The sequence below is a fragment of the Myodes glareolus genome, chromosome 3 (genome assembly GCF_982192425.1).
Source record: "Myodes glareolus chromosome 3, mMyoGla1.1, whole genome shotgun sequence".
Lineage (NCBI taxonomy): Eukaryota > Metazoa > Chordata > Mammalia > Rodentia > Cricetidae > Myodes > Myodes glareolus.
In genome coordinates this window covers 6,391,137-6,413,679 of record NC_142028.1, presented here as the reverse complement: position 1 = coordinate 6,413,679, position 22,543 = coordinate 6,391,137, and the positions used below count along the sequence as shown (strand labels likewise).

General features: G+C 45.2%; 1 protein-coding gene across 1 annotated transcript in view; it reads right to left on the bottom strand.

The window, feature by feature from the left end:
* Positions 1-4,343: 4,343 nt before the first annotated feature.
* Itpr2 (inositol 1,4,5-trisphosphate receptor type 2) overlaps positions 4,344-22,543 on the bottom strand; it is a 422,198-nt gene continuing 403,998 nt past the window's right edge. Inside the window, exons 56-57 of the mRNA XM_087903959.1 lie at positions 8,346-8,507; positions 4,344-7,837 (exon numbers count right to left, since the gene is read on the bottom strand). Of these exons, the coding sequence (XP_087760085.1) occupies positions 7,751-7,837; positions 8,346-8,507 (249 nt within the window). The 3' untranslated portion in view covers positions 4,344-7,750. The remainder of the gene's footprint in view (positions 7,838-8,345; positions 8,508-22,543) is intronic.

Here is a 22,543-nt window from a genome sequence, read left to right as displayed (position 1 = left end):
TCAGGGGGCAGAGGTAGATTGACCTCTGTGACTTCAAGGTATGGTGGCACACACCTTTAATCCCAATGCCTGGGAGGCAGAGACAGACAGATCTCTGTGAGTTCAAGGTGTGGTAGCAAACACCTTTAATCCTAGTGCTGGGGGAGGCAGAGACAGTGGGATCTCTGGGAGTTCAAGGACAGCCTGGTCTACAGAGTTATTCCAGGACAAAGATATATACAGAGAACCTGTCTCAAAAAGCCAAAAGTTAAAAGAAAAAATAGAAGAAATAGAGGTTAAAATAAAGATGGAAAATACACAGAGAATCTTGATACTGTATGCTATTATGCTCTCTTTGAATTGTTTGAATGCTGAGGAAGGAGCAACAGCTGCTAAAAGACTTTTGTTTATAAATGCTGCTGAACTAACCCAAGATAGGTATTTTGAAAATACCTTGGCTTCAAAACTGAAGTCAAAAGGTATGTTACTTTGGAGAAGAGATTTTGCTTTTGTTTCCACAGAAAATGAGAGGCTGTGGATTCATTCTGAGTTAAGAAAAATCCAGTTTGAACAAGGAAGACCTCCTGAGAAATCTCCGGTAGGAACAGGTGGCCTGAATGTCTGAGTTCTACATCCAGAAGGGATTCAAGATACTGCCTGAGATGATCCAGACTCACAGGATACTCCAGTCAGGACTTGATTATAACTCTAAATTTTCTTTAGGTCCCCATAAGATTATCAGCGCCCCCAACCAGCAAGAAGTAGCCTGAAATACTACGCCCACATTCCCAACAAATGGACTATGAGTATTTTCCTTTGTTTAAAAAAAAAAAAAGAGGGAAATGGTGCGGGAGAATTGTCTGTAATCTGTCAATCACATTTTAAATAAATGCTGATTGGCCAGACAGGAAGTATAGGCAGGAAAACCAGACAGGAAGTAAGGTGATGCAATGAGAACAGGAGAATTCTGGGAGGCAGGAAGCTCCCTCTGCCACTCCTGCACAGACCACCAAAGCAGCAACATGTAAGCTGACAGCTGAAAAAGATACCAAGCCATATGGCTAACATAGATGAGAATAATGGGTTAATATAAGCTATAAGAGTTAACAAGAAACCTGAGCTAATGGGTCAATCAGTTTACACTCTTATGGAGTCCTGTGTGTGATTTTCCTTGGGAGTTGCCGGTTGTGGGGTACTGGGTGGGACAGAAACTCCAACAAGCCGGCCCCTCATGTTACAACAGTCCAGGCTGGGTTTTGAACCCAGTTATAAACCCCAATATAATTTCTGTAACAAAAAGAAAGAGAGCAAGAAACCCTCCCATTTCCATGCTCAGCCTGTGAAAGCTCATCTCCTTTCGTCTTTAGGGCTCTTCGGCCTTTAGGCTGGTTTGCCTTGGCCTCTGTGGTTGGTGTGGCAGGCAGGAACTGGAAGTGGCAGAGGACCTTCTGCTGCCATAGCTTGTCCATTGTGCCTGTACCCCACTGGTCATAATAAGCCAAGATGCATGCTGGGAGGTGAGTGGTCAAACTGTGTTAGCTTCCTGGCCAGTTGCTGTGATAGCTGCACTGTCAGAGCTGCTTACAGGAGGAAGTATTTATCCCTTGCAGGTCATCACAGCAGTGCTGGAGGAAGTGGGTCATACCACATCCGCAAGCATGCTTCTCCTCTCCCAGCCCAGGGAATGGTACTACCCACAGCAGGTCTCCCTATCTCGACTAATGCAATCGATGAAACGCCCCTTAACATGCCTGGCCAGCATGATCCAGATATTCCTCCACTGGGACTCTATTCCCAGGCCATCCTAGATTGTCGATTCAAACTTTGTTAGTGGACATGAACTCTAGGGCAGTAATGTTTTGGGTTTATGCGAATTTAGCTAAGCTGCAACAGCACTTCCCAGAAGCCCTTGTTTGTAAGGTTATATATGTCACGTTTACAGGAGATGTTTTCACAAGGCTTGGATAACAGAGGACATGAAGCAGTGGCCACTTAGTTTGGAAGGAGCAGGTGACGGCTGTTACAAATCTTACGCTGGTCTCTTGGCTCACATGCTGGCTGTGAGACAGGAACTGGCTGGCCTTTGGCTCTCCAACCCTCAAGTGGAGCATGCCCTTTATTACTCTCTAATCCATGGAGAGGGTGCTAGCTTCATCTTCACATCACCTACACTAGAGATGCAAACCCCGGTTCCCCTTCCTGGTCTGCAGTTTGCCCTGCATCTCCCCTGCTCCATGCCCAGGCTTTCTAGCATCTGCCAACCTCGAAGCCAATAGCGTCAGACCTCCGGGCAGGGGCAGACGCTTCAGGCTGCCCTAAAGTTTGTCCCCTCCTCATACTAGCTATAATGTCCAACCCCTATAATAAATCTCAGGCCCTGCTATCCGTAGTTATTTTGATTCTCTGATAAAACAATAATTGATATTCATACATTATATAGCCAGGCCTTATTTTACAGTATGACAGTCAAGGAATTTTATTGCATATAATGCAGAGAGGATGAGATAAAGAACATTTGACTCATGTTGAAATAAGTGAGGAGGGAAAAAGGTGTTGATAAACAAAAAAAGAGTCTATCATTGCTCAAAATGAAGATAAACACATACACACTCTCACACACACACACACACACACACTCTCACACACACTCACACACACACACACACACACACACACACACACACACACAAAGCCAAAGGCAGACATTAGAGCTGAGAACAGCATCTGTAGCTTCTCTCTGCTACCAACAAGTTGAGTGAGCAGGCCTTGATGAAGACACTGCCAGAGAAATCTTTACCTGTGCGACTGGATTTGCCTGAAGCGCCAGAGAGGCAGGACACACTAGGCGCAGTGAGGCGCACAGCTAATTCCAGAACGCAGGAAGCAGAAGCTGGTGGATCTGAGTTTGAAGCTGCTTGTCTGCACAGTGAGTTTCAGGCTGGCAAGGGCTACAAAGTGAATTCCCCAACCCCCACCCTCCACCCCACGCAAAAAACTAAAACAAAACCACTAGAGGTGTTGCAAGAAGGGGGCTGCTGGTTGGTCCCAGTCACCCAGCCACGAAATAATCACACAGAAACTGTATTAATTAAGTCACTATTCGACCCACTAGCTCTAGCTTCTTATTGGCTAACTCTTATATTAATTTAACCCATTTCTATTAATCTGTATATCACCACATGACAGTGGCTTACCAGCCAAGTTTCAGCTTGTCTGACTCTGGAAGCTCCATAGCATCTCTCGAACTCTGCCTTCTTCCTCCCAGCATTCCGTTTAGTTTTCTCAGCCTAGTTCTGTTCCCCTATAGCTCTGCTATAGGCCCAAAGCAGTTCTTTTATTCATTAATCAATAAAAGCAAGATATAGACAGAAGGACCTCCATTCTCTGATGTCTGCCATAAGACTCCTAGGATGTTGTGGCCTCTCTAATGGTAGGGGAAGGCCGCAGGAGACACTGTCCCTAGCTTGTAGCTTGGGTTATTTTCTGAACACAAGTCCCCCCGAGACTTCCTCAAAACATGCAGTTGACCAGACGAAGGCTGTGGCTGGGACTTGGCCATCCCTCCTTCTGTAGACACAGTCCTGCTGGGGGTGCCAGTCACTCCCACTGGAAGAGGAACTACTCACGTCCCAATTCCCCTCCCCCCACTAACATCCTTTCCTCTGGCTGGAGCAGATCTTGCCACACTGTTTCCAGGAACTGGAAAATACCCAGGGCAAAGAAATCTATTCATAGATTGCATGTGATTCACACCACCTGAGTGGACTTCAGCTGGCAGGAGGCTGAGTTTTGTTCTGGGGCAGTGGCTCTCAACTGCCCATTCATATAGTTCCTCACGTTGTGGTAATTCCCCCAACCATTAATAACTAAAAACTATTTTGTTGCTATTTCATAACTGTAATTTTGCTACTGTTATGAATTGCAGTGTAATTTATGATATGCAGGAGACCCCAGTGAAAAGGTTGATTGACTTCCAAAGGGGTTGTGACCCATGGGTTGAGAACCATTAAACCTGTCCTTGGGGACAGCAGCTATCAAGAACCAGGGATTCCAAGTTGACCAAGGGATCTGGGTCCACAGAGTGGTTCTGGGAATCTAAAGTGTAGATACACTAGTACCTGTGAGAAAACTGAAGATTTGGCTGGTTCCCAACAAACTCTGGGCTCACTGGGTCACCTGGGTCTGTACTCTGGGCTCGCTGGGTCACCTGGGTCTGTACTCTGGGCTCACTGGGTCACCTGGGTCTGTACTCTGAATCATACTTTGTCCCTCACTCTTGCTATGTAAAATAGCAATAAATATGCCTTTCCACACCAGTAGAGAGACTTTTCAGAACCGTGATAAAGAAACACACAAGATGCAAATTCATTTTATTAATATTTACTAATAAGTTATCCAACCCTGACAGTATGTTAAAAGTCACCTTTCTTAAAGGACAACATAGACATTCTCTCTTGCTAGAGGCAAGAGAATCAATCCATTTGGTGACGTTCGTCCTGGCATCTGGGGACACTCCCGTGGGAGGAGGACCTAGAGCTGTCCGCAGAGGTCTCAGTTTTCACGCATGCTCAGTTCTGTTGGGTTTTCGCACTGCGTCATCGTTTACACGGGAGTCTCATTAACCCTTATTCCAAAGGCGGCCGCAGATGAGTGCGTAGAGGGCCTTGGGTAACCTCGGCAGTTTTTGAAATCCAGAATTGGCTATCAAGTTTTGAAAATTGAGAGCTTATCATGGCTTCCGAGCCTCCCCACCCCTGCTCAGGACTGGCGCCTCAGCCTCAGGGATGAAGACAGCTTAGCTAGCTCTTCACCTGGCTCACGCTGCCGGCTGTGTCTGGGTTTAAGAAGCCCGTTTCCTCCAGGGCTCACCACATTAGAAGGGGTCTCCAGGCCAGGATATTGCAACAAAGCTTTGAAGCAGCTGTCAGGCGGATGTCATCCTCTGGTTGTTCTTCCACACAGCATGGTTGCATGGTTAAGGGTTCTGAGTCATGCCGTCATCTCTCCCGAGTCATGACATAATCTCTCCTGAGTCACGATGTCACCTCTCCTGTGCATTGGTTTCTGAATCTCCTCGGTCCCTGAAAGTGATCTTTGCCTGCTTCTTTCCAGGTAGGTGGCATCCTGGGAAGTGATGTACTGTCTTAGTCTTCATCACCAGTTCCCAGGCCTCCTTCCTCACACTCAGTCCCGGAGATGGAGTCGCACCACATTGCAGTCTGTCGCTGACTGCCAGTCAAAAGCCTGAGCTGGATCAGCACAGGGTCAGCTCTGATTCAGATGCATCGGCTTCCTGGAACTATCAACAGTCTACCGAATACCACAATCTTCATCCACAGGGAAGAGAAAAGGGGGATGCAGGGAAATAAGCCCTTTGGTAACTTAACTTTCTAAAAGGGTAGAAAATTCTATCTTTGCCTGCGTACAACTGGTCAATATTCTCTCCCCAGATAGTGCAGAGCTCTGATCTCCAATGATTGTTTTAATTTAGAAGACATCTCTCATTAAACTCTTGAGCCTCAGAATAGAACACACAGGGGAGCAAACCCTTCTGTAAATTAAAAATATTATTCAGTGGGAACCGCAACTTTTAACCAATATGGATTTTAATAACCTAAATATTAAAAAACCGTCCCTAACACAGAAGTCAGAGGTGACTGTGGCTTTAATATTGCTATATACATATGAGAACACCAAGCACACTAACTTCAAACAATCCAGTTGTGTTAACAAACACACATAACGAATGGAAACTCTTACAAGACATCAAATTGCCTTTTTTAATATCTTTATGAATTCAGGGACCTAGAAAGTGCCTTTTGTTTCATTTGCTTTTTAAAATTTTGTTTCATAATCTTTAATCTTGTAGAAGGGAAGAAAGAAAATGCAGCTAAAAAAAAATAATAGACAGAGTGAGAGCCTCATTAGGCGGCATCTCTTTTGGGTATGTCCTCCTGGAAAAAATACAGTGTCGACAGTGAGCGGCTGCCCTGGCTGGGACGTCAGGTCACACCACACAGCAGCTCACACCTCCCCTTCCGCAGCCTGCCTGCTTGCCCGGCTTACTCTACCCTATCAACTACTGTCGTGCCACTGATGGCCTTGGGTTTTAAAAATGGCTGCCTTAGTCTAATTTTGGTGACACCAGAGAATTAAAGGTAACTGCGGAGAATCTCGGCCAGAGTCAGAGGTTAGCACAGCACTGTGTTAGCTCAGAACGTCTTCCATTCCGGGCATCAGCATCCTCCAACTTCAGGCTATGAGAAGCACCGCCCTGTCCAAGAGCATGTCTTAATTTAGGGCGGTTTTAGTGTGTGGGGGTTGAGTACCAGTAAAGTTAGTGCATTGTACTCGGTCCCAAGGCTCCACCTAAGAAACAGAAGGTAGGTCTACACGGTCTTCGTGCCTGCAGACTGAGGCTGTATATATAGACCCAGGATTTGAATTTCTTTTAGGAGTCAACAACTAAAACTGTCTTGAAATACCTGAAAGCTTTAAACATGGTAACAAATGTCACGTGGCCCTTGGTGGCTGAAAGCCAAAAGGATCTGAAGGCCTGAGGGTCCAGTGGAAGAGCCTGGCTCAGAGTGCAGTGCCGTTGCTGGTGGGGCCTCACCACAGAGCAGATTTCACTCTTTGCTCGTCTCTGTCTGGCTCTACTGACTCAAATAGTCTCCCCTCAATAGTCTACCCCCCCCCCCAGGTCATTTTCTGCCTTGATAAGTTCAGGTTTCAAGATTCAACACGAAAACAGTTTGGGGGAAGGAACTATGACCTGCCTTTATGTTGAGATGCTGTTACTGTAACAGTCATAAACATGCCATCGAAGTCTGCACATCCTTGTATAGTCGGTGCATTTCTTAGGCTTCCCTCCCACAGGCGCAGGGAGACCAAACACTCAGGTCCTCAAGCACCACAAATACAAACCAACTTGCTTTCACTCCATGCTTTTGAAAGGCAAACCCACCACAGCAAGCTTCTCAATGCTTCCTGTCACGTTTGAGTGTTCGCTTTATTAATACCAGATTATTTTAATAGCATCTGCGCCCAACACTATTTCCTGGCCAAGATTCTCTTCTTCCATGATCTTAGCATGCATGTGACCTTAAGTGCATTCTCAATCAGCTCTTCCATTTGTGCAGCCCTGCACAGAGTCCTGGGGACCATGACCCCTCCTCCAGTTAACTATTCAATGTGTGGTGTGCGAACCCCAAAGCACCAGGTGTGGAGAGCTCTGAGCCCATCACGTTTCATGGCCATGAAGAAGCTGTCCAGTAGGAACATGGAAGGTTCGGAAGCTTCATGAGATTTCTTTTTCAACTCTCGGAGTTGCATTTTTAATCTTTAAAATTTTTTTTCTGAGTCAGACTCCCAGCCACCAAAGTGTGGCTTCCTGCCTCTGACCTGTTTGCTGCAATACGAAGAAATAAATTCCAACCAGCCGTTACAGAGGCTGCAGTCAGCATGTAAGACAAGTCCAAGGCCTATCGATTGAGCAGGGGGAGGTCTGCTCCCCACCCCACCCCACCCTCGGCCTGGCTTCCTGCTGCACGGAGAGTCTGTGCCCCACGCTGTTTTTTAGCTCGAGTCTTCTCAAGCGTGAAAACACAGTTACAGATTGTTCTGGGAGCTAAATGGCTCAGCATCTTGGCACTTGACTGTTTTTTAGCTTTTCAACAATAGCCACTGTTTGCTCCCTCCATCTCCATCCTTCCTTCAGCGATGAGGCAGGCATCTGATGAAAGGCTGGTCACGGCATGCCCCCATGGTGTCAGTGTGGTGGCATGTGATGGTTCACATGGGGTGTGTTTGATCCAAGGAAGCCCAGCCTCTGCTTGTTCTTCCTCTGTTCTGTCATCTGGGGAGAGAGAGAGAGAGCGCCTTCAGCTGCTTTTCTTGATTCTTCCTCCAAGAACCCGCTGTCTGCTTCCCCACAGAATATATTCACCACAAAAAGCATTTATTTTAAAAAGTAAATTACCAGAAATAGAGGTGAGAAAGACCAACTCCTCTCTCCATGGTTAGGAAACAGGAAGCAGGGTTGTTAGAAACACATCTGCTACATTCTTATCACCATTGTTGGAATCATTTAACAGCTACCAGGGGGCCTGGTGATATTCTGTTTTGTGAGCGCTAAGGATGTCATTCGATAAAAGGGCTGATCAGGACCTTAGCTGGCGGCTATTAGTGAACCCCTGCCTTTCTGATGAGCTTGGAAATGCAAAGCCAAGCAGGAAGTAAGAGCTATCACAAATAGCAAAGGGGTCCCTCCACAGAGTGGGGTGTCTTTCCACAGAGTGGGGGAGTCCCTGCTCGCACAGCACAGCACAGCTGGGGACAGTGGCAGGTGGCTCCCGCTCACTGACCTGCTCCTTCAGCTCGGCCAGCTGCCCAGAGAGCTGCTTCACCAGACTCATGGTGGACTCCAGCTTCTCCTGCAGGGTCCGGATCTCGTTTTGCTCACTGTCACCTTCATTGCTGACGAGGGACATGGCTCGCATCCGAGGAAACCAGTCCAAATTCTTCTCCTGAAAGAAAATAAATGCGGGAACTGGGCAGTGAGTGTGGGTGGCAGCTGGCACTACACAGAATATTCCTGGTTATTTATTATTATAAATAAATGTAAATCAGTGTCCTCACTGGGGCAGGGTGGTGCACATCTGTAATCCTATCATTCTGGAAGCCAAGGCAGGAGTTTGTCTTGGTGTTCAAGGCCAGTATGGGCTACATAATGAATTTCAGACCAGCCTGGGATACAAAGCAGGGCTGTCTCAAATAAAACCCAAAATACAATGTCTTTCAGCATCTACAATAAAAGAACCCTCTCTGGCCAAGGCCAGGAAGAGGCAGGATTGGTCCTCATGAACTGGGAAAGACCTAAACAATGGCTTCCTGCAGGCTCCCAGGTGGTCCTGGGTGAAGCAGCCTGTGGGTGTCTGGTTATTCTGGTGGCGGATGGGGTCTGGTGGCAGCGAGGGGGGATCTAAGTGTGTGTGTGAGTGAGTGGCGGGGGAGGGGGGGATAGGAGAAGCACACACTGCTCCTCAGTAGGAGGTTGGTAGACCAAAGGTTTCAGTTCCTGCCACCCATATTGGGTTTCTGCCCACGTCCTCTGCTGAGGTTCTTTCCAGTTCTGTGGCCTCCAGCTCCAGTGGGGACGAGGGGAGCAGAAGGTCATGGCCTGGGGTTATACTGTCTGTTCCCTTTGGAAACAATATTACTGTGGCATGTCTTCCCCGGAAGGCAAGAGCTGGTGTCACTTCCACCATTTTCTGGGCAGCCTGGGTGTGTCCTGTGTGTGTGCTTCCCCTCCTTTGTGGTAGATGCCCATCAGTCTCAAAAACTGACTGGTGAATTCCACAGAGTCGGTGTGCATAACTTACCATGTAGTTTTCAGTCTTCATTTACTCTGGAAATTGTAACGTGTCCCCCATCTCTGGCATGTCAATCACCCATGTCAGAACGGGGACACATGGACCTTTGCACCACAGACCATGGGGTTGTGTCCCTGTCACCACCTGTCACCGCTACGGGAGCCTCTTGCTTACAGCCCCTCCCCTCCCAGGTAAGTCCTGAGAAAACTCTGCCTGGGCTCTCAATCCACAGGGCCACAGAGCCCTCCGTTTCCCCACAGTGCAGTGAGGAGAGGTGTTTGTCCTGCCATTTCCATCTTGACCCTACTGGTCCTTGACATGGCTTGTTGTCGTGTGTGTGTGTGTGTGTGTGTGTGTGTGTGTGTGTGTGTGTGTGAGAGAGAGAGAGAGAGAGAGAGAGAGAGAGAGAGAGAGGTGTTTCAGAGTAACCGATTCAGCTACTCCCGTCACAGTCAGGCATCATTTAGGGCTCAAAGTCATGTGTGTGGCTCAGAGGGCCAATGGCCAGAGTCAATTCTTTCCTTATGCCATGTGAGTCCTGGGGATCACACTCAGACTCTCGGCTCTGGCAGCAAGCACCATCCTGGGCCCTGAGAGACAGAGTTAGAACTGAAGCCAGGGGTGATGTTTGTGCTGCCGACCGGATGACTTTACTGCTGCCGACCGGACGACTTTACTGCCCTGAACCTGTATTTAAAATGATGAAGATGGTAACCTCAATATCATCCTTTCCCCCTATGGTGACTCTTAGGATGAACCCCACAGGGTCACTAACGCCATCCTGAAGGTGACCAGCTAAGCAATGGGGTGGTTCAGTTGCCAGCCAGACTCTGAGATGAAATACAACAGTGACTGCCCCTCCGTCCCCTACCAGTCACTAGAGGAGGGCTTGGCTCAGAAACTGCCCTTTGCTCAGAGGCTAAAGGTGGTCATGTCTTCGCGTCAGAGTTCCAGAATTCTCCAGCTCTTCTTCTGGGGTGGGGAGCAGGTGACCCCCAGGGGTGAAATTGGAGGAGAGGAGATGGGACAGGGAGAGCTGAGGGGATTAAAAGAAAGGGTGATGTTTTTGTGTCTGAGAACAACTAGAGCTTTTCAGGGAAATGCATGGCACTGGGACTATCAAGATAAATATGCTGTGTTTTCTCCCATAGGAGGAATCTAGTTAAATTTACATTCTTACATTCCTAACACACATATGTACACATGCATACATAAAAGTAGAACGGGGGACTGCAAGAGGTCAGGAGAGACGCTAAGGTAGGGTGGGGATAAAGAGGAAAACGGGACACGTGTGACTTGGAAGGGGGTTCCTTGGGCAGAAGTGTTGGGGTTCATCAGGTGGCAAAGGGTCAGATGATCCCAGGAAACACGGCAATTAATGCCCAAGTGAGGGAAGGTGAAGATACCCCTTCCACAATCAGGCCGAATGTCCTCAATGGACCGCTTACCAAAGAGAAGATAAGACAGGTTTGTGAAGCCATCTCTGCAAAGAGGCCCCTGCAGGCGCCCTGCTGGATCGGTCAGACCAAGGCTGCCCGCGTGAGGGAACAATGGCAGCTCTCTCTGAGCAGATCCTGCTGGAGCTGCCCGGCCACGGGACTCTCATTCCCCACTCTGTCTGCGCTGGCCCCTTTGTTCACTCATCCTTTCATGATTCCCACTTGTGATTCCGTGCCCGTGCTAGGCACTGGGGAACAATGGTGAGCAGCCCCCAGCCTGTGCCCCCTGCTTTTCTAATCCGCAGGCAGGCGGTCACCGATGACAAAGGCCAGAAGGTGCCGGGGAGCAGAGACGGTCTGTTCCTGTCCTTGGGGGTCCATTCTCTCTCTTTACCCCCTCTGAGTATTTCTGGCTGCTCTAATTTGTCACGTTTCTCCCTCTGTCTGTCTGACTGTCAACTGATCAAATCTGAAATGAAGATATATAGGTAATTTTCCCAATGTTTAAAATGAAGAAATGCTGAGATTCCCTGTCCCTTTCCCCTAGACATGGAGTCTAGACTTGCACTTCCAGTCCCACCTGTCTCCGCTGTGCCGACTTGGCCTCTTCTCTAGGCAGGCTCTGGATTTATATTGCCAACTCTCCCCATCCTCATGACCTTAAGACCTACCCTCTCCAACGAGGGTCACTATACCCACATACGCAACTCCTGTCACAGGCATGAAGATGCCATGCCCTGGGCCTGCCTCCCCTTGCCCTCCTAGGTCCTGTTGCCCGAGGAAAACTTCTGACCGCTGAAGCTTGCCTATGAGCATCTTCCAATTTTACAGAAGTCTGCTCTGGACTTAGAAACCTCACTGAGCTCAAGCTGAGCCCAGTCTACTTTTGATGCCTTCCTTGAATATCTACACTGAATTGCCCTTAGCCCCATACAGCTGGTCAGTTGTCTGACAAATTGGCGTAATGGGACCAGAACTTCAGCCACCCATTCAACACAGAAGACAAGATTTCTACAACAAGCATTACCAATGACCTTACCCCAGATGCCTAGATTCCACCTCAAACATGAAAAACTAAAAATTAATACTCCTATTGTAATGTCCCCTGAGAAAAGCCACTTAGATGATACACAAGATAAGGGTTCAAGGAGGGATGAATAAATAAATGCCAAATTGAAGACTGCAAAAATATAGTTGGATGAAATAACAAAAACAACTCAAGACATGAAAACAGAATTTAGTGCAGAGATACAATCTCTGAAGAAATGCCAAATGAAATAAAGCTTGAAATGAAAAATGTATGAGTTCAAACAAAAAATTCAGAGGAAAATTTCACCAATAGATTGGATCAGGTGGAAGAAGAGTATCAGCCTTAAAGACAAAGAAGAGTTGAATCACTCAGTTAAAGAAAATGTCAAATCCCCTCCAAGCCCCAAGAACAGACCATGCGGGAACTCGCTCTATGAAAAGATCAGACCTATAGAACAATAAGTATAGAAGGAGAAGAAAATATCTTCAACAAAATTATAGAATAAAAACTCCCTAATTTAAGAAATGAGATGCCTAATAAGGCCCAAGAGGCATACGGAACCCTAAATAGACAGGACCAGAAAAGAAATTCCCTGCATCATGTAATAGAATACCCAATGCACAAAACAAAGGCTATTGAAAAGGCAAGAAAAAGATCAAGTCTCACACAAAGGCAGGCCCACCAGAATAACAGTACATTTTCCTACGGAGACTGAAACCCAGAAGGAGCTAGACCCTGCACGCTCCATAAAACAGTGGATGGCAGTGGCACTGTACCCAGCGGAACCATCAGATTTCAGTTGCGACCACTAGCCCAGCTCTATAGGAGACACGGATAAGAATACTCATATCTGAAAAAGGAAAAACATGGGCAGGAAGGTACAAAGTCAATTCCAAAACACTGAATCAAAAGAGGACACAAAATCAACAAAATGACAAATTAATACACATCATTTGAGAATATTTCTTAATATTAACTGATAATAAAATTGATTTACAATAAAAACCAATTCTTTAATAAATAGAAACAGAATAACAGGCTGGATCAGAAAACAACAGGATCCATCTTTTTACTACCTCCAAGAAACACAATTTTGGGCCAGTGATAGACATCACATCAAAGTAAAAGGGAGGAAAAAAGTTTCTAAGCAAATGGGAAGAGGAGTCAGGCAGCATAGAGATTCTAATATTTGACAAAATAGACTTCAAGTGAAAACCAATCAGAAGAGATACATAGGGATACTTTATCCTCATTAGGAGAAACCCAACCGGATATTACAATCCTAAACACGTATGAGCACCAAACTTCATAAAAGAACTATTACCCTCGGCATCAACACCAACACAGTGATGGTATGATCCCAATACTCCACTCTTGTGAACATACAAGGTCATTTGGTGAAAGAAAGAAACTTGGTTTCAATGACATCATGAATCAGTAGACCTAACAGACAGACATCTACAGAACATTCCATCTCAAAATTAAAGAATATACATTCTTTTTTGGAGTCTATGGGATTTTTTTGACAAAATAGACCACACATTAGGACATAAGTCTCAACAAACATAGGGAAGTTGAAATCACATTTTGAATTTTATCTAATAACTATGAAATAAAGCTGGATATCAACAACAATAGAAATGACAGAAAGCACACAAAGTTATAGAAGCTAAACAACACACTTTTGAATCAAAATTGGGTAAAGAAAAAACTGAATAGAAATGAAGACATCGTAGCAAAATCTTTAGGACACAGTGAAAGCCACCATATGAGGAAGGTTTAGAGCATTCTGTGCTTATGTCAAATAATCTGAGAGATCTCTAACTTAATGATGCACCTGAAGGCCTTAGAAAAGTAAGAGTAAATAAAAAAAGAAATAAGCCTGGAAGAGACACTTAAAATCACAGCTGAAATTAATGGCATTGAATGAAAATAAGTACAAAGAATCAATAAAACAGTTGTGTGAAGATATTGACAAACCTGTAGTCAAAGTAACCAAAAGAATTAGAGAGGATTCAGATTAATTAAGAGAAGAGATGGGAGCCATACAACAGACATTGAAGAAATCCAGAGACTCATTCAAACATACCTTAAAAATCTACATTCCACCAAACTGGAAAATGTAAGAGAAATGGATAAACTTCTAGATATCTATGAGTGAAATAAATAAAGATGAAGTAAATGGTTTAAACAGACCCATATCACCCAATGAGATACAAACAGTAATTAAAATTCTCCCAACTAAAATCACAGGTAAGACGGAGTCATTGTAGAATTCTATTAGACCTTCAAAGAAGAGCTAAGACCAATACTCCTCAAATTGTCCTACAAAATTACAAAGTAGAAAAGGAAAAACATTTCTGAATTCCTTTTGTGAAACCACATTGTTTTGAAAGCAAAACCAAAGATCTAACCAAAAACTAAGACCAGAATCTTTGATGATCATAGACATGTAGCAAAGCTAATTGAAGAACACATCAGAAAGACTGTCCACCATGATCAAGTCAGTTTCACCCCAGAGATGCAGGAATGGTCCAATAAACTTAACGCGCCACACAAATAGAAGCCACATAGTCATCTCTCCAGCTGTAGGAAAGGCCTTTAACAACATCTAACATCCATTTGCAGTAAGAATCCTGGAGAAACTAGAGATACAGAGGACAATCACAACATAATAAAGTCAACATGCAGGACGCCCACAGCCAACATTGTCCTAAACAGAGAAAAACTCAAAATATTTCCACTAAAACCAGGGGCACAGAGATAGTCCCTCTGCCCGCTGCTGTTCAACATAGTGCTTGAAGCCTTAGCTAGAGCAGAATGATAAAGTAGATACAAGTCAGGAATAAGTCAAAGTATATTTATTTGTAGATATGATTGATTCTATATGTAAAAGATCCAGAAGACTCTACCAGATGACTCCTATACCTGAAAAATAATTCAGCAAATTAACAAACAAAAAACTGTCATATATATATATATGAAGGTTTTTGCTACACACACACACACACACACACACACACACACAAAACAAACAAACATACTGAAAAAGAAATAAAAGAAATACCGTCCACAATAGCCACAAGAAAAATAAAATATCTTAGAATAAGTTTAACCAAAGAAGTGAAAGATTTGTGTAACAAAAATATTTGAGACTGAAAAAGAGAAATTGAAGAAGATATATATATGGTTAATACTGTGAAAACAGCCACCCTACCAAAAGCAATCCACAGGTTTAATGCAATCGCTTTCAAAATCCCGATGAAAGTAGCATGGTAATGGCGCAGAAACAGACTCATTGACGAATGGAATGGAAAAATCATGTATAAACCCTGATTCCTACATCCACCCAACATTTGACAAAAGTCAACAAATAAGCATTGGAGAAAAGAAGAATTCAGCAAATGTTGCTTGTCAAATTGAATGTCTACAGGAGACAAGTGAGATCTCAACCGTGTATTCCACTCCTTAAAAAAACTGTACTCTAAAGGGATTAATGATGTGGGATTCTCCCCTGTGTGCTGTGAATGCCATTGGTCTTGAGTGGTGATGCACAGATTAATGGAGATGGATTAAATTAATATGTAAGAGTTAACTAATAAGAAGCTAGAGCTAATGGGCCAAGCAATATTTTTAATAATATAGCTTCTGTGTGATTATTTCAGGGCTGAGCAGCTGGGAACCAGCAAGCGGCCTTTCCTTCAACAGATTAAGGACTTCATACCCTGAATCTGACAGAGGAGCAAGCAGGGAATAGTCTTGAGGTCATTGGTATAAGAAAAGACTTTTTGAATAGCATCCCAATAGTAAAAGGCTTTAATACCAATAATGAATAAATGGGACCTCACAAAACTACAAAGTTTCTATACAGCAAAGTGTACTATTACTCAAATGAAGAGGCAGCCTGCAGATTGGGAAAAATCTTTACCAGCTATACATATGGATGGAGTGATACTGTCTAGAACATATAAGTAACTCAAAATTAAACCTTTAATAAAATCTAATTTTTAAATTGGGGACATAAACCTAAACATTCAGGAAAAAATACAAACAGCTGAGAAACATTTAAAAGCATTCAACATCCATAGCCATCAAAGAAATGCAAATTAAGACTCTCTTGAGATTTCATTTAAGCCTAGTCAGAATGGCCAAGGTCAAGAATATATGATGACAAATGGCGGCAGGAGCACTGGGCACGGGGACACCTGGAAACCTATTCTCTGCTGCAGGGCTGCAAACCGGTGCAGCCAATATGGAAAATAAGTGTGGGGGCTTCAAAACAGTTGGTAATAGATCTACCATATTATCCTGATAGACCGGTCTTGGGCATACATACAAAGTCTGCATATCTTACTTGAGATATCTAAAGAAAAAGCCTCTCAAAGAACTAGTACAATTTTTTAAAAGAAAATTAAATTTAAAAAATAAGTTTTTAAAGTCAATGCAGCTTTCTCTTTTCACAAAAATGACCTTAAACACAGTACTGTATATGTGTTTTGTTTTGTTTTTCTGTTGAGAGCAGTTTGTGACAAAGCAGCTAGACATTCTCCCCCCCTCGTTTCTCTCTGAGAGAGGGAGGGAAAGGTGGAGTTGTTGCCTGACCCTAAGCCAGAAGTGCATGCCTTGCGCTTCCTGCAGGGTTTGCCCGTTGGCAGCCTGTGCGGCTCCTTTATCCTGCTAGCCTGTGTGATGCTTGCCCACTAACACAGTGGTCTGATTTCACGTTACACGGCACGTCTTGTGGTCATGCACATGCTATTAGAGTCCCAGGCTGATGCTGGTTAGTCAACATGAAATCATTTCCTATTTCAGCAGACTGAAGACATGTGACCACAGGATCGCCTACAGTCAGGGAAGTACTTTAGCTGCCAGACTCCTAGGCTGCAGGGTTGATCCTCCTAATAACTTAGTGACATACAGATCTTCTAGAGGTTTCTAAAATGCAGGACTCATAGATGAACTCGTCATTTCTCTGAGATGTTCTTTAGGATCCTTAATCCTCTTGCTACGGCTAATTTTATGATAGTGTGTATGTCTAGGAGACTAGAGAACCAATAGACAGACGTAAAAAAAAATTTTTTTCCAAGTCTTTTGAATAGCAGATCAATGTGACCCATTAATATTGATAGTTGTCCAATCATACACTGTTAGTGTTGCTTTGAGATCACCTATGTGGTGTTCACATTTGATATTTTCAAGTGCTATTTCCATCTGTGGAGCAGAACTAGTATTGTTAGTGGTAGGGCACCATCGAAGAGATAGGAAGCTGGGGTTTGGTTCCCTCATAGCCCACATCACCTACTGTATGGGGCGAATGGGTCTCTTACTCTCCAAGTCTCAGTATGCTTCTCTGTGAAAACAGAAGTATCTGAATATGTCCATACCTATCCCAGCCTGGCATTTCGTAAGCTGTGGGTGCAAAAAGAGTCTTCAACATTCAAATTGTTGCAAATAGCCTTGAGTCTGGCAAATGAGCAAGCACACAGAATTAGGGCTAGAAGCCACGCTGAACGTGCATGCATGTGTGCGTGAGTGTGCATGGTTCCAGTACTAAGACTAGAAGGCGTGTGTCCTGGAGGATGATGGGAGGCAGCTCTGAACTCATTCCATCTCCGGATGTGACTGGAGAGTAACTGACCACAATCTCAGAACAACACAGAAAGCATGTTTTACCATGTCAGAATGAGACTAAGAAATAATGAGAATAGTTTGGGTCAATCAAACATTTAGAATTTGTCTTTTAAAAAAGCCATTAGCATTTATGAAACATCACCTGTGTGTGAGCTGAAAGGGAAGAAGTTCTGATTTCTCTAACAGAGCCACAGAGCCCAGCTACCTTCCGAGTGTCTGGCTTTTAGCCTTGTGATGACCAGTACCCACAATCCTACAGAACAGGGATGGCTATGATCTCACTCCACAGATTGCAACGCCAAGTGAAGACTACTTGACCAAGGCCACCGAAGGGTGAGTAGCTAAACCAGGCTTTGCTTCTCTGGGAATCTTTTGTTTCTCTGCTTTCCCTGATCGGCTTCCCATGTCTGATGGAGACATTGGCACTTGACTGCTCTGGAAGCTGTGGTACAAGGATTGCAGGTTCAAGGCCTCGTCCAGCCACAGAATGTGCTCAAAGCCAACCTAGACAGCTTGGTGAGATTCTCAAACTAGAAACAGAAGGCTGGGACATGACTCAGCTGCCAGGCGCCTGCCTGATCTGCATAAGAACCCATATTCAGTGTCCAACTCCAAAAGTCCAGCTTCTCAGCAGACAATACAGAGACTATTAAAACTGGAATCTCTTGAGCTACTTTCCCAGGGTGTGCTAAAAGTTCATTCACTGAAGATCAGGAACACATGCCATGTCAGCACTGTGTCACGGGTCCCCATGTAGAATAGGAGGAAAATGCTGGGGGTTTGGTGGAGTTTGGCAGAGGGTTTTCAAATACTGCTAATGAGAGGCCACACAGAATGAACTTTGTTCTGCGACTGAGTATCAACTAACTGTCAGCCGTCCCCTTGGCCAGCTTCCTCGCTCTAAGCTGTCCCAGTCAGGGCTCTCAGGAGACCATCCTAAACTGGGCTCTGTGTTTCTAACTAGATTTTCCATCATAAAATTAATATGCAAAGCCTCGGAGAACAAAAAGTATCACAGTTGCAAGTAGAAGGAGAGATGGAAACAAGAATCCCTAGACCGCATGATTTGAACACGGTGAACTCGGCATCCTCAGGTGACAGCAGGCAGCTGTCATAAGCTGAGAAGCTGTAAGATGACTCCAGGTAGGATAATGAGAGAAACTTCAAAAGATGAAGCCAAGCTCTGGACTTCCCTGGGCACAAGTGAGCCGGAAAGGGAATCGTGTATGCAGTTGTAGAAGCAGGAGGCTATCTGTGAGTAACCACCTCAAGCTGGGCATAGCCTTAACATGCCTCGTCTCAAGAGTCATCAGACTTTGGTGGCAGGAATTGCTGTCATGTACCCCAAGCAATTTCACACACACACACACACCACAGGAGCTACCCCCAAGAGTCAACAGGCCTTGCAACTCTAATTCAGGTACAATTTAACAAATAAGGTTTCATACACTTGACACACTTTGTGTTTTGAAGCATTTCACTGCTTTGATATTCTGGAAGATTATCTACCCAGTAGGACACTTTGAGAATCTAAACAGCCAAAACAGAGCTGAAGAATCTAAAACTTGCTTCTGATGCAGGATGGAGCCAGTCAGATGAGGTCTTGTAATGCTCTGTTAGGATTGGCTGTTGGACACAGGCACTCTGTGTTGGTATGAACACACAGCCCACCTGAGGGGATTAAGATTGGGGCTCTTTATCTGCTTCCAACTGAAGTCCACCCATGGCCTCTTCAGCAACTCTCTGTCCATCTTCAGGGTTGAAAGTGTGAACATACACATTACTAATGTGGGATGTTCTTCTAAATGCTATGAATATGTTTTATTACCATTGGTTAACAAGGAAGCTGCTTTGGCCTGTGGCAGGGCACAATAGAGCAAGGTGGGAAAGCCAAACTGAATACAAGGAGAAAGAAGGAGGGGCCAGGGGAGAAGCTGGCAGCTGCCAGGGAAGCAAGATGTAGATAACAAGCCACTAGCCTTGTGGGAAAATTCAGAGCAGTAGAAATGGGTTAAGTTGTAAGAGCTAGTTAATAATAAGTCTGAGCCAACAGGGCAAACCATTTGTAATTAATATTAAGCCTCAGAGTGGCTATTCAGGAACTGACGGGCAGGAGAGAAACCCTCAATTACACATTACAATTGTCACAGGGGCATGGACGCTTTCTAAACACATTCCTCCATCATTTTGCTTTAGTTCCTCCATGTATTCCTCTCACCCTAGCCTCTCCCAGGTCCACCCTCTTATGTTGAGGTTCAGGTTCATAGGAGGGTAGCCACAAATCTTTACAATTTCTGGGCTGACGAAGGCGAGTTTGCTCTCAGGAACCCCAGGATTACATCTGGCTTTGTCCCAATGAACTGACTCAAGTGCCCTAGAATGACAAAGTACACATGGTCACCCAGAATCAGGATTTTGAGGCAACCCAACCTCTAGTCTAATAACTGAGTTCAATTCCATGGGCAATGATTCAATCAGGTCTATGTACAAACGCCTTAGTAAAACTGGATGCTGGTTGATGAAGGGCAAGACACAGAGAAAGTTGGTGTCTGTGCTTCCTTAGACTGCACCAGCTGGCAGACACTGTCTGTTCCTTCCCGGATACTCAGACATGAGATATTTGCCATACTGTTTGGTCAATAGCTTAAGAGTATTTCTAGCTCTTACATCTTAAATTAACCCATTTCTATTATTTTATATTTTACCACGAGACTCGTGGTCTACTGGCAAGGTTTCAGCTGGCAGCTAAATCTCCTCTGGCGGCTAAATCGCTTCTCCCTGACTCTGCCTACTCTCTCTCTATATCTCTGTTTGGATTTCCTGCCTGGCTTAACTCTGTTAAGCCACTGGCCAAAAGCAGCTTCTTTATTCATCAATAAAAGCAACACATAGGCAGAAGGACTCCCACACCACTCACCCATGGGTGTCGCCATGCGGCTGGCCACTCTTGTTTGTTTCCTTTATGGCACACAATTCTTTAAGTAGTTACTGCACACTGCCAAACTTAGTCAAGTTTGACTGAATGGTGGCAGCAACAAAATTTATAGTCAACCTTTCAGAACGTAGGTAGCCTAAGAACCCCCAAAGAGCAGCCAGAGTTGAATGTCTTGATGGGGCAATCTTCCCCTCTGATTTCTGGGCTCTGCTTTAGCTAGAGGTAGGTGGTTGTGCCCAAAAGGAACCACAGTTCACGGTGGGGTCGAAACGGGTCAGTTCACCATCTCTGGCTGTGCCAGCTGCCACCTTGGCATGAGGGATAGAACATCTATGGGAGAGATGGTAAAGAATTGGGAGGGCAGGGGGTTCAGGCCACTGAGTTAACTGGGCACTTCCTTTGCCTGTGGTTGCTGGTCTGAGACCCACAGACTTGCAGAGAGCCACAGAGGATGGGCCCAACAGATGCAGCTCCAGCAACTTGGACGTGAGCTCGCAAGGCAGAGGGGGTTTCTCCACCTGCACACTGCTCCCTGCAGAGGTGTTTATTTTATTTTCCTCACATCTGTTTTCCTCCTGAATCCTGAACAGAAGCAAGATGCTGTTGGGTTGTGGGCTCAGTAAAGTCATTCTGCCTGACAAGCTAGGACCAATTTGAAATCCATTAGCCTGCCAGGGCTTTGAGGATTAAACTAGCTACTCTTGTGTACTTTGCCCATTTCCTTGTCAGGACTAAATTTTCTGTATTACACAGAACTGACGGTGCTGGTACTCCTCAAAACTTAGAGCATCAGCAAACGCTGACACCCGCACCACAAACACACAGAAAAACACTGAGTATGTCTATGTGTTGATCTCCCATTCTTTCTGGAGAGAGAGGGAGGAAGGGAGGGCAAATGAGGTGCCTGCTCAGTCCTTGAGTCTCTCCTTTCCCAAATTCCAGCCACCGCCTGCCCTACATTAACACTGACCAAGGAGAACAACCATCAACAGCCCCTCGGTGCAGGGCTATCTGGTGTGCAGAGCTCAGAAGGCAACTGGTGACTGGAGAGGCCGCCTGTGATTCGACTTTCATCACTTAGGAAGCGTGTGCTCGGAGACCATGACTGTTGTCTCTGAGGATGGGTAACTATCACCCCGCTCTTAGGGTTCCTACCATTGAAGAACACGCCAGGAGGAGCTAGTTCAGGGGCTGGGGAAGAACACTTGCGTTCACATGCTTCTGGTGGGAGGGATGGTGGGCAGAGCTGGGCAGGCAGCTTAGGGATGTCATGTGGCACCATATGGTTAGGACGAAGTACCCAGAGAGTGGGAGGTGTGCTCTGTCACCGCCTCGAGGGATTATGACATCTCCAAAATGAACACATTTTCAGAGATGTCAACAAGGAGTCACACTGGCATACACATTTCTTCATGCCACTTGGAGCTTGGGACTTCCAGAGGGTTCTTTGTCCACCTTCCAGAGAGGAAGGCCCACCTCTCTGCTTGCTAACTCCTATGATATATCTCAAAAACTGTCACTTCTTCTGTGTCCCCTGAATACTTTTACCAGTTTTGAAAACAAACTCCTCATTGCTACATCTTCAAAATCTCCTCTTGAGAAGGGCGCCATGGGAGTAGAAGGATTCTACTTCTGTCTCCATTCTTTGTGAGGGTTGCTTGTGGTTGAGTTTCCTAAGGAAAGAGGGCTAACTGTCCAGACAGTCAGACCTGACCTAGTCACATGTGGATCATTGCTTTGGAAGGAACTCTGAGGCACATACCGGGAATCCCCTGTACTTCCTCCTCATTGTTCAGGCTACCCAGAGGGGCCTCTCCTCAGAGGGCCATTTATGGCCAAGTTAGATGATGGGTTTGAGCCCTGTGTGGGTCCTAGGCTCTAGTCACACAGTGAATAGCAATGGAAGCTTGGACCTTGAAGCCACAATTGGCTCTGCCACAACTTCACGCTTGGAAATTAGATTCGGGGAGATGTTTGCATTTTGGCCCAGTTTGTGCCTTCCGTATGCAGACTGTGAAGGCAGGCCTACTTCAGAGCCGACAGGGCTCTTTAGTGGCCTCACAAATAGGATTTGTTAGGATTCAAATTTTATCATCAGAATGAAAAATGGATCCTCTCTACAGTGTTAGCAGCCAAGACTTCACAGGCCCCACGG